The sequence below is a fragment of the Musca vetustissima genome, unplaced genomic scaffold, assembly GCF_032173495.1.
Source record: "Musca vetustissima isolate MV318-11 ecotype Yass unplaced genomic scaffold, APGP_CSIRO_Mvet_v1 utg8326, whole genome shotgun sequence".
NCBI classification, from domain to species: domain Eukaryota; kingdom Metazoa; phylum Arthropoda; class Insecta; order Diptera; family Muscidae; genus Musca; species Musca vetustissima.
Window position 1 is genome coordinate 100,204 of NW_026876651.1, and position 13,566 is coordinate 113,769.

The 13,566-nt window shown below is 34.8% G+C and overlaps 1 protein-coding gene across 1 annotated transcript in view; it reads right to left on the bottom strand.

The window, feature by feature from the left end:
* LOC133321209 (adenylate cyclase type 2) overlaps positions 1 to 13,566 on the bottom strand; it is a 100,545-nt gene that overhangs the window by 14,104 nt on the left and 72,875 nt on the right. The window contains exons 4-8 of the mRNA XM_061530297.1: positions 13,127 to 13,249; positions 7,117 to 7,311; positions 6,765 to 6,992; positions 4,663 to 4,790; positions 1,346 to 1,504 (exon numbers count right to left, since the gene is read on the bottom strand). Of these exons, the coding sequence (XP_061386281.1) occupies positions 1,346 to 1,504; positions 4,663 to 4,790; positions 6,765 to 6,992; positions 7,117 to 7,311; positions 13,127 to 13,249 (833 nt within the window). The remainder of the gene's footprint in view (positions 1 to 1,345; positions 1,505 to 4,662; positions 4,791 to 6,764; positions 6,993 to 7,116; positions 7,312 to 13,126; positions 13,250 to 13,566) is intronic.

Sequence of the window (13,566 nt, forward strand, 5' to 3'; positions counted from 1 at the left end):
TTTTTCTGGTGAAAACTTCATGGATAATATTTTTTCTATTAAAAACCCAATCGAAAAACAAAACGTTTATTGAAAAAAAATTATCGATAACTGAATTTTTCATAGATAATGCTATCGATAACTACATTTTCTACACAAAAAGTTATCCATAACGTCGGATTTTAGAGAAAAACTCATCGATAAACACATTTTCTATGGAAGAAATCATCGATAACAAAGCTTTCGACATGAAATCTTATCGATAACAAAATTTTCTGTAAAACACATTTTTCGATAACTATATATTATATAGAAAATTTGTTCGATAACAACATTTTCTATCAAAAAAATGATCGATAACTAAATTTTATTTTGAAAAAAAAAATCGATAACACGATTTTCTATTTATTATTTCATCGATAACTTTGGTATACCATTAAAAATGAATCAATAACAAATATTTCAATTTCAAAAATATCGATAACACAATTTTTCATAAAAAAGTTATCGATAAAAAGAAAAATGTTTCGATAACAAGATTTTCGATATAAAGTCGTATCGATAACATCATTTTCTATAGTAGAAGTAGTCGATTGTTTGGTTTCTATAGAAAATTCCGTCAATAACAATAATCGATAACAATTTTTTTCTTATAAAATATTATCGATAACAAGGTTTTCAATATAATTTTTATTGATAACTACATTTTCTATACCAACGGTAATCGATAATATTGTTTTCTATAGGAAAATCCATCGATAACAATATTTCTCTAAAGAAATCGTCATCGATAACAATGTTTTCCATTTAAAAAAAATCTCCGATAACTACCTTCCCTAATCCCTATTCCCTTTTCTCAAATTCCATCCCCATGAATCCCTAATTTAATTCCTTAATTACCTTTCACTCCTCCTCCACCCCTCTCTGCTCTCTCATTAGGCACCTCAATAAGTGCTAAATAAACATCCGATTTTATTTTGTTATTAAAATGCAAAAATAATAAAAAAAAACATTTATCGATTATTGATATCAAGTATCGAAAACCATTAGTTGCCATAATTTCCATTTCATGAAACAATTTCCCTCCATTTCCCATTGCTGATATTTCTGTTTCTTTTTCTGCAGCAATCATTGCCAAAAAGTGTCTGAGCTGCGCTGCTGTTCCGATGATAATTTCCTTTTCCTTCGAAATCGAAACGAAACGAATCGAACGAAATCAACCAAATGAAACCAATTTCCTTCTTTTCAATACACCTTTAATTCGTATGCCCGATAAAAAGGAAAGCAATAATCAAACGTATCATAACAAGCAACGAATTGATATGAAAATTTATTCGTGTGTGTTTGTGAGAGTGCCTTCACTTACCCTGCAACACCTCCGCTCTCCATGTGATTCGCCAGCGTCACATCATCACTCCAAACATCAAATTGCCATTTTCTCAGACCGAGGACGCCACACAAGACATTACCCGTATGAATGCCGATACGCATATCGACATTAATGCCGGTTGCTTCGCGAACGTGTCTGCAAAAAGGAGAAAACAGAAGAAATAGAGGTGGAAGGGTTAGAATTTATTTTTTGTAAGCCAAATAATTTCGATATCATTTTTTTTAATAAAAAAATTTATGGATACAAATATTTTCTATGGGAAATGTTATCGATACCAAGATTTTCTATAGAAAAAATTATCGATAACAAAATTGCCTATGAAAAATGTTATCGATAACACATTTTTCTGTAGAAAATATTATCGATAACAAGATTTTCTGTAGAAAATTTAATCGATAACAAAATTTTATATTGTATATTTTATCGATAACAACATTTCCTACATAGATAAAAAATTTTCTATGGAAAATGTTATCGAAAATGTCATCGATAACAATTTTTTTTTATAAAAATCGTGACCGATAACAATATTTTTTATGTTTCGATAACTATATTTTTTATGCAACATATCTTCGATAACAACATTTTATGGAAAAACGAATTTCGATAACAGCATTTCTTATCGAAAATATATTCGATAATAACATTTTAGAAAATAAGATCGATAACAACATTTTAGAGAGAAATGGTCATCGATAACAACATTTTCAATAAAAAATATTTTCGATAACAAGATTTTATATAGAAAATGCTATGGATAACAAAATTTTCCATAGAAAATGTGATCGATAACTATTTTTTCTCTTTCGATAACAATATTTTATTGATAAAATGTTATCGATAACATAATTTTCTATAGATAACTTCATCGATAACATAATTTTCAATAGAACATATTTTCGATAATAAAATGTTTCGATCGAAAATGTCATCGATAGCAACATATTCTGTAGAAAAGGTGATCGATAACAATATTTTCTATAGAAAATGATATCGATAATAACGTTAACGTTTGAAAATGTTGTCGATAACAGAATTTTCCTTATTAAATGTTATCGATAATACGATTTTCTATGAAAAATAGAAAATGTTATCGCTAATAACGTTAACGTTTGAAAATGTTATCGATAACAGCATTTTCCTTATTAAATGTTATCGATAATACGATTTTCTATGAAAAATGTGATCGATAACAAAATTTTCTATGCAAAATATATTCGATAACAACATTTGATAGAATAAATGTTTTCGATAACAATGTTATCGATGGAAAATATTTTCGATAATAAAATTTTCTGTAGAAAATATGACCGATAACAACATTTTCTATAGAAAATGAGATCGATAACAACGCTATCGTTAGAAAATGTTATCGATAACAATGTTATAGATCGAAAATGTCCTCGATAGCAACATTTTCTGCAGAAAATGCGATCGATAACAATATTTACCTATAGAAAATGAGATCGATAACAACGTTATCGTTCAAAAATCTTACCGATAACAACATTTTTCTTATTAAATGTTATCGATAATACGATTTTCTATGGAAAATGTAATGGATAATCATCTTTTCTATGCAAAATATCATCGATAATAACATTTTATGGAGACACATTTTTCGATAACAAAGTTATCGATCGAAAATGTCATCGATAGCAACATATTCTGTAGAAAAAGTGATCGATATCAATATTTTCTATAGAAAATGGGATCGATAAAAAAATTTGGTGAAAAAATATTTTCGATAACAATGTTATCGATCCAAAATGTCATCGAAAATATATATCGATAACTAAATTTTCTTTATGTATAAAATGTTATCGATAACAACATATTCATTAGCAAATGTCATCGATAACACAATTTTCTATGGAAAATGTGTTCAATAACAAAATATTCTATGCAAAATTCTGTCGATAACAACATTTTAGGCAAAAAAATCTTTTCGATAACAATGTTATCGATCGAAAATATTTTCGATAATAAAATTTTCTATTGAAAATATGTCCGATGACAATATTTTCTAATGAAAATATGTCCAATAAAATGTTTTTCTATAGAAAATATTATCGATAACACCACCTTCTAAAATCATTCCGATAACAACAATTTTTTTCCTCCCAATTTTCCCAAATTTTTAATTTTGTCCAATCCTTTCATCAATTTGTTGTTGTCAACATCCCCATGTGGTCATTATCGAAATCAAATCAAATCCTGCAACTTATTTTCATCCTTTCCCTTCTCCATTTTTCCAAAAAGGTCAATCGTAACCTAAACAAAACAATTACTTAAGTCCCGCACACAAACCCATATATAGGCCTCCCCAGGCGATAATTTCCAGTTGAATAAATTTGTGTTCTTATTGGAAATCAGAATATCAGATGATGATGGTGATGAGATTCGAAAGGGATTTAACCGAACTTGATAATTCATCGAGTTTTCAAAAAGATTAAACAATTTGTTGAATATTTATGCCCTGAATTGACGAGGGGACAGGGTGAGGGAGGGAGAGAGGTAGGTCCCAGTAAATTTGTTTTCTAAAATTTCAAATAAATTTCCAACAAAACAGAACAGATTACGGCAGGATTTGTCGCATCCTTTGGGTCGTATCAGTTTCCTAATCAAATTCTATGTGTGTGGGGTGAGTCTGTGTGGGTGTGTGTGTGTCTTTGGTTTTTATGTGTCTCTCTGTGTGTGTCTCTCTCACTCTCTATCCCTCCCCGTTGTCCATAGCCCTGCTCTGCCCTGTTCATGTTCTGTTTTGTTGTCTAACACCTGGTAAATATTAAAAACAAGTGTTTTTGTCATGTCCTGATAGTATTGTTGTTGTTGTCGACACTTGTTGTTGTAATCACTTGTGGCCGATGTTGTTGTTGTTGTTCACTGACTTTAATCAACCTCCTAACTGTTCGTGGGTGTCGGTTTGTTTGTCCCACAAACCACAGAGTTTCCACACTGCTGGATTTTTATTATGTCGGCCTACTTGATTGGAGAGCATCGAAGTATGTGTGTGTGCATATCTATGTGTGTGTCTATATGGTTTTCCTGTTGATTTGTTTATATTAGAAGATCAAGAAGAAGCAGAAGAAGAATTCAATAACAATTTGTTTACATTTACAAAGTACATCTCGTCGTTCGATTCGATGTTCGGTGGTGGTGTCATCTACATAAATATTTGAAGTGTAAATATTTACATTTGTGTGTGTGCGTGTGTGTGTGTGGGAAATATTTTACATATGTGTGTGTGTGTTATTGTGTACATGTGTAGATTGTTAGCTATTCGTACATACCTGATGGCATCAATCATCTGTAGACCCATATTGACACAATTGGAGGCATGCTGCCGTATCGAGACGGGCAGGCCGGAGACGCAATAGTAACAATCGCCCAAAATTTTAATGCGGAGACATTGATTTTCCTGTTGCGGAGAGGGGGAGGGAAGGGGAAAAGAAAAATGTTAATAAAAATAGGTCGGAAAATATTTCGATAACATTATTTTCTATAGAAAATGTTATCGATAACTATATTTTTTAAAGAAAAACTAATCGATAACAAGAATTTTTATGTGAATTGTTATCGATAACAACATTTTTTAAAAAATTTGTTATCGATAACAGCATTTTCTATAAAAATTGTAATCGATAATAACATTTTCGTTATAAATTGTTATCGATAATATAATTTTTCATAGGAAATGTAACCGATAACAAATTTTTCAGTGAAAACTTTTATCGATAACAGAATTTTCTATAGAAGATGTTATCGATAATAACATTTTCCATAAAAATTTTAATCGATAACAACATTTTATGTTAAAATTTTTATCGATAACAACATTCTACATTGAAATTGTTATCGATAACAACAATTGCTATAGGAAATGTGCTCGATAACAAAATTTTCAGGAAAACTGTTATCGATAACAATGTTTTCTCTTAAAACTGTGATCAATAACACAATTTTCAATAGAAAATATTATCGATAACAAAATTGTTTGTAAAAATTTTAATCGATATCAACATTTGTTCATAGAAATTATTATCGATAACAACATTTTATAAAGAAAATACGATCGATAACAATATTTTCTATAGAAAATATTATCGATAAAAAAATTTCATCGATAACAATATTTTCTATAGTAATTAATATAGATAACAACATTTCCTATATCGATAACACAAATTTCTATATGAATTGTCTTCGATTTAAGTATTTCGAACGAAAAATGTAATCGATAACAATATTTTCTATCAACAAGAGAATCGATAACATAGAAAATGTCTTCGATAACAAAATTTTCTGTAGAAAATGTCATCGATAACAACATTTATTATGGAAATTGATATCGATAACAACATTTTCTATACATAATGTCATCGATAACAACTAAACTAAAGGATAACTAAATTTTCTGCAGAAAATGTTATCGATAACAAAATTTTACACAGAAACTTTTATCGATAACACAATTTTCTACATAAAATGTCATCGATAACAACTTTTTGTTTAGAAAATATCATCGATAACAACATTTTCTATACAACATGTCATCGATAGCCACATTTTCTATACAACATGTCATCGATAAAAACATAGAAACTTTGACCGATAACAAAATTTTCTATAGAAAATGTCATCGATAACCACATTTTCGGTGTAAAATGTAATCGATAACAAAATTGTACATATAAAATCTTATCGATAACAAAATTGTCTATATAAAATGTTATCGATAAACAACATTTTTGATAAAAATGTCATCGGTAACAACATTTTCTATATAAAATATTATCGATAACAACATTTTCTATAGAAAATGTCATCGATAACAACATTTTCTATAGAAAATATGTCATCGATAAAAACATTTTCCATAGGAAGTGTCATCGATAACAGCATTGTCTAAAGAAAATGTTATCGATAACAAAATTTTCTATATAAAATGCAATCGTTAACAACATTTTCTATAGAACATGTCATCGATAAGAACATTTCTTATAGGAAATGTCATCGATAACAATATTTTCTGTAGGAAATGTCATCGATAACAATATTTTCTATATAATTTGAAATCGATAGCAAAATTCTCTATCTGAAATGTAATCGATAACAACATTTTCTGTATAAAATGCCATCGATTATAACATTTCCTACACAAAAATGTTATGATAACTGATTTTTTTTTATCGATAACAACTTTTTAATTATCGATAACAAAATTTTCTATGAAAATTTCAATCGATAACCACATTTCGATAACAATATTTTCCATATAAAAGGTCATCGATAATAACATTTTCATTGGAAAATGTAATCGATAATAATTTTTTTTCTATAAATTGTTATCGATAATATTATTACCCTTTAAAGAGATCGGTTGACTACTCACCTGTGCAATCTGATCAAATCTCCCGAACAAATCGTTCAACGTCTTCACTAAATCACTGGCCGTCAGCTGTTCCGACAGCGGTGTAAAATTGACAATATCCGCATACAAAATCGAAACGTTGTTATGGCGTTGGACATGCAGCTCATGGAAGCGGGTGGCCGAGGAGTTGCTTTGACCACCGGCACGTTGGCAGGCATCGGCCATTTTCAGCATGATGCTGCGTTTGACCTGCAACAACAAAAATTCCGACAAGGAAAATAATTCCATAAATAAAATCGATAAATAATTTGTTTTCAATTAGCAACAACCACAACAACAGTTGTTGTTGTTGTTTCGAACCCCCCTAACTAACCTCCGCAGCAATATAAGCTGGTATTACGCTCAGCAGCAGCTGTTCCTGCTGCTGACGTTCACATTCGAGTTTGACGCGTTGTTCAATGCCCGTTCGGGTGCCATCCACAGTTCGGGTGTGCGCTGCATCGGACATGATGCGATAATAGAGACCGGAAACGGATGCACTGGCCAGCATGACAATTTCGCCGAATAGCTGGAACCGAAAAAAAAAACAACAATGCATTAGTGGCATATTTTTGGTTAAGTGGGAATTTTGTGGGATTTGGTTGTTGTTGTATAAAAAATTACAACAACAACAATAATCAATTATATTCGGGTGAAAATTTAAATTTAAAAGTGGGGTTTAAGAATGGCGGATAATAGGGGATTAAATTGGTGTTTGTTTAAATAAATTTAAAAATTATGGGGTCTTAGAGGACCTACTGAGGCCCAGGGAATTTTCTATAGGGGAACTGAAGTGTCAAGGGGTTATATGGGGTCTTTAAAGTCGAACTAAAGGCCAGGAAGGGTTCATAGGCCAGCTGAAAAGTGGGGAGCCAAATGAAGGGTCAGTGAGCCTACCATAGATGATCTCAACTCAAGGACCAGCAGAAGAGTCGAGGAGTTTCTTTAGAGGAGTTCAGAGCCAATGAGTTTCCTATATGCCAGCTACAGGGTCAAGGTCTTTAAAGTCAAACTAAAAGACTGGGCGTCTTTATAGAACCGTTGAAGATCAGACAGCCTTTATACACCAGCTGAAGGGTCAGTGAGCCTACCACAGAAGATCTGAACTCAAGGATCAGCTGCAGGGCCAAGGAGTTTTTATAGGCTTTAAAGTCAAGCTAAAGGCCAGGGAGTCTTTGTAGGTCAGCCGAATACTAGGGAGCCTTTCTACACCAACTACAATGTCCTTGAGGCAACCATATGTGAACTGAACTCGAGGACTGGCTGCAGGTCCAAGGAGTTTATTTGGGCCTTTAGATTTGAGTTAAAGGCTAGGGAGTCTTTATAGGCCAGCCGAAGAACAGATAGCCTCTATGGACCAACGGAAGTGTCCTTGAGCCAACCATAGGTGAACTGAACTCAAGGACCATCAAAACAGCCGAGGAGTTTTTATAGAGGAGCTGAGGGTTAATGAGTTTTCTATAGACTACCTCAGGGCTCAAGAAGTTATTTTGGGTCTTTAAAGTCGAACTAAAGGCCAGGGAGTCTGTATAGAATCGTTGAAGATCGGGCAGCCTTTATACACCAGGGTCAGTTAGCCTACCATAAGGGAACTGAACTCAAGAACAAGTTGCAGGGCCATGGAGTTTTTTTGGGCCTTTAAAGTCTAACTAAAGGCCAAGGAGTTTTTATTGGCCAGCCGAAGAACAGGTAGCCTCTATAGACCAACTGAAGGGTCAGTGAGCCAAACATAGAAGATCTCAACTCAAGGACCAGCTGGTGTTTAAAGTTGAGCTACAGGCCAGGGAGTTTTTATAGGCCCGCCGAAGAACAGGGAGCCTCTATAGAAAAACTGAAGTGGCTGTGAGACAACCAAAGAAAATCATAGGAAGACCGAGGAATTCAAGGTAGAATTTCAAGACCGGCTTCAGCCAGGACATTTTTAGAGATGAGCTGAAGGCCAGGGAGACTTAATAGGTCACCCGTAAAGTAGGAAGAAAGGTAGGGAGTGAAATGATGTGTCAGTGAATCGACCATAGAAGACGAGCTGAAGGCCAGGGAGTCTGTATAGACCAGCTGAAGCACCGAGGGTGTTATAGACCTATGGTGTCACCCTGGCCCAGGGAGTTTGTTGTAGACCATTTGTAGTGCCAAGGAGTTTTTACGGAGGATCTGAAGGCCAAGGAGACCTTAGAGACTAGCTGAAGACCATGGCGTCCTAAAGAACCAGCTAGAGGCTACGGAGTCGATCTGAAGGCCGGTAGTCTTTATAGACTAGCCGAAGTTCCGGTAGTATTTATAGGCGACCTGAATGACCAGTGAGCCTATCATAGAATAGGTGAAGGCAAGGACCGAAGGACCCGTGGGTATATCACATTCAAGCTAAGGGCCAAGGAGTCTTTATAGACGAGCTGGAGGGATAGTGTGTCTAGCATAAGTGAATTGTGGGGCCAGTGATCCTCCGGTTGACGAACTGAATGCCAGGATTTCTTTAAGGACCAGCTGAAGGTCTGGAAGTCTGAATAGATGACCAAGAGTCTTTGTAGACGATCTGAAGTTCCGATAATATTTATAGGTGACCTGCATACCCAGTGAGTTAATTATAGGCGAGCCTGAAGGTTTTTAGAACAACTGAAGGGCCACTGAGTCTATCATACATTGATGGACCAATGGGTATATCAAAGACAAGCTGAAGACAGGAGAGATTTTATAAACCAGCTGAAGGCCTATTGGGTGTATCATAAACGAACTCAGGACCAGTGATTCTCTCGTGGACGAACTGAATGCCAGGATTTCTTTAAGAACCCGCTGAAGGTCTGTGAGTCTTAATAGATGGGCGAGAGTCTTTGTAGACGTTCTGAAGTTCAGGGAGTATTTATAGGCGATCTGTATGCCTACTGAATCTGAAGGCCAGCCGAAGTACCGGGAAGCGAAATAGACCAACCAATGAAGAACAAGGGAGTCTTACATTGACAAATAAATCCAATGGAGATTTTATAGACCAGCTGAAGGACAAAGGGTATTTAAGCGGTCTCTGAGTCTATTATAGATGAACCGAAGAACAAATGGGTCTATCAAAGACGAGCTAAACTGAGCTAAACTAATATACCAATGGGTATATTAAGCTGAAGGTCTGGTGGTTCCATCATAAACGAGCTGAGGAGCCAGTGATTTTCCCGTAGATGAAAGTGAATGCTAGGGGTGTCTTTGCAGGTTAACCGAATGGTTCTGTGGGTCTTTGTAGATCTGATGACCAATAGTCTTTATAGTCTACATGAAATTCTGTCTTGTAGACCAGTGGAAAGAGAAGGGCCAACCAATGAAGGCCAGTGAGTCCATAAGGATCAGCTAAAGGACAGAGGGTCTTTAAAGGGCCAGTAAGACCAGGCGAAGAAAACGCTGCCTTTATAGACCTGTTGAGGAGCCAGTGCGTCCATTATAGAAGAGCTGAAGGAAAGAGAGCCATTAGAGATCAGCTGAAGGTCAAAGGGTATTTAAAGGACCAGTAAGTATCATTAATAAACCGTAGGACTAGTATACGAACGGACGGGACAGTGTACCTATCATAAGCGAGCTGAGGAGCCAGTGATTTTCCACTAGATGAACTGAATGCCAGGTTGTCTTGGTAGACCACATGAGAGACCAATATGTCTTTATAGACGATCTGAAGGTCAGTGAGGCTTTATAGATGAACTGAAGATCCGGTAGTACCTTTATGATGTCAGAGTGTACTTGCAGGTCAGCAAAAAATAGGCAGTCTTTAAAGATCAACTGTAGAGTCAATGGGTTTTATTAGGAGATTTAAAAGCGAGTATTTATAGGAGAAATGTCTGAGTCTGAAGAACAGAACCAAATTAAGGGCAAAAAGTCTTTATAAAGTATCTGAAGGACAGGGAGTCTTAAAAGATCAGTGCGTCTAATATAGATGAGCCAAAAGAAGGTTCAGTGATTCTATATGACCTGAAGGCAAGAGAGTCTTTAAAGACAAGTAAATGCCCAGGGAGTCATATGGACCCAATGAAGGCCACGACTTATTACTAGACCAGCTGAGGGCCAGGAAAATTTTTATAGACCAGCTAAAGGCCCAATTATTTTTATAGAGCTGAGGGTCAAGGAATCTTTATAGGTTAGCTGAAAATCGGTTCAGATTTAGTTATAGCTCCCATATATAGTTTCGCCCGATATTAAGTAAATTGTGCACTAAAGTCTCTATATATCCTTCGATTTGTACGAAATTTGGCATAGCTTACTGAATTAAGTCTAGAATGATGTGTGTTAAATTTCATGAAAATCGGTTCAGATTTCGATATAGCTCCCATATATATTTTCGTCCGATTTTAGGTAAATGATGCACTAAAGTCTCTATATATCTTTCGATTTGCACGAAATTTGGTGTAGCCTACTGAATTGAGTCTAGAATGATGTGTGCTAAGTTTCGTGAAAATCGGTGAAGATTTCGATATGGCGTCCATATATATTTTCGTCCGATTTTAGGTAAATAGTACACCAAAGTCCCTATATATCTTTCGATTTGCACGAAATTTGGCACCGCGTACTGAATTGAGTCTAGGATGATAAGTGGTAAGTTTCAGGAAAATCGGTTCAGATTTCGATATAGCTCCCATATATATTTTCGTCCGATTTTAGGTAAATAGTTCACTAAAGTCCCTATATATCTTTCGATTTGCACGAAATTTGGTGTAGCCTACTGAATTGAGTCTCGAATGATGTGTGCTAAGTTTCGTGAAAATCGGTTCAGATTTCGATATAGCTCCCATATATATTTGCATCCGATTTTAGGTAAATGGTATACCAAAGTCCATATATATCCTTCGATTGGCACGAAATTTGGTGTAGGGTACTGAATTAGTTCCAGAATGATGTGTGCTAAGTTTCGGGAAAATCGGTTCAGATTTCGATATAGATCCCATATATATTTTCATCCGATTTTAGGTAAATGGGGCAATAAAGTCCCTATGTATCTTTCGATTTGCACGAAATTTGTCATAACGTACTGAATTGAGTCGAGAACAATGTGTGCTAAGCTTCGTGAAAATCGGTTCAGATTTCGATATCACATATATGTTTTCGTCCGATTTCAGGAAAAATAGTTATTCTATTGCCTAGTAATAAGCCTTCAATAACCTCACCTAGACTTTTCAAGTTCAGTCACATTTCCTTCCGAATTTTTTTCCTTTAAAAACATAAACAAAGGTCTATCCTCCACTTTACCTTCACATTGATATTCAGGTACTTTGATTTCAGTATTTTTTATTTTTTTGTTTCTTTCTAATACCTTGGCCTTTAAATACTTTTCTGTGTTTTCATTTCAAAATAGTCACATAAATTCCACACAATCACTTAGATATGTGTGTGGCATTTTATCGCATAGCACCCTTTCTCCGTCACTCTACCTCTCTCTCTCACTTACTTCCTCTCTCTTTGGGGGCTAAAATAAAATTCCCACACACTCAGACACACACACACATACTCACACGATTTTAAATTCGAACATAAATTTTGCAGTTAGAAATTTAGTTGCATGGCGAACTTGCAACTGGGCCACAAAACCCAACCTGGTTGGGGGACACTTCAATTACAAAATAGGTAGCTAACCAACAGACCACTTGACTGACTGACTGTCAGTCAGTAGTCAGTCATTTAGCCATGTCTCTGTATTCGGTTATTTACTAATGAAAGATGTTAAATGGCATCAAGGACATGAATGGGATCCTAAGTGTGATTGGATGTGTGCTTCAGTATGTGTCATGTTTGTTCGGGGTGGTCATCATGGCCACGTATACAACATATGTATCCTTTCAAAACAACAAAAACATTTCCTTGTTGTTGTTATTTTTCAATGGCCACCACTTGTTGTTGTTGCTGAATAAAAAATTTATGATTTTTAATGACTTTTCAGTTTTTTTCCGAACACAAAAACCCCACTTTTAACCACAAAATAATAGACCGAGAGAGAGGGAGAGAATGTTTGAGAGAGGAAAGGACTCTGCCTTCCCTTTTCAATTGAAATTCATTTGAAAAAACTAATACCCTTGCCTATCTTTGTGTTGAAATCCGCACACAAAAAATTAAAAAAAGAATTTCCAACCATGTGGGCGATTTTTCAAAAATTAGCTTACAAAGCTAAGCAGGGTGAGCCTCCACCACCACCTCCTCACTCTAGGTGACCCTTCACTCCTTTGTCGAAAAGTCCAATTAAAATTTCATTTCATTTACAAAAAAAAAAAAAATCATTGCAGACAATGTTGTTATTCATTGGCATCCATGTGTGATTTTTTGCGGGAGAGGGAAAACCTCCACCACCCCCTTTAATCCTTTATTTTGTCACGAGTGTCACTACTTACCACTGGCAAATTAGGCGAATAGTCCGGTGCTATGCACAGACGATATACAACGTGTATGGCTGTCATAAATAGGGCCAAGACCACCGACACCGGCCACGATATTGGCAGCATTGTGTGGATACCCTAGAGATAAAAAGAGGGAGAGAGAGAAAAAAAAAAATCAGAAACATAATTAATATGGAAATTGTATGGCAGATAATGTTTGTTGCTGTAAAAAATAATGATTGGGTCGTTTGATGTTATGGGACTTTGGGGAGTTATTTTTTTCTCAGATCTTCCTCTTTCCAAATTGGGTAATTTCATAAAAATCGAAAGAATACTTTTGAAGTTATGGCCCCTAGAAAGCAACTACCGAAAATATGACAAAAATTTCAAAATTTTAGGTTACTTTATATTTTGATCCATAACTCCGATTTTTGATCTATCACATCAAAAGAACT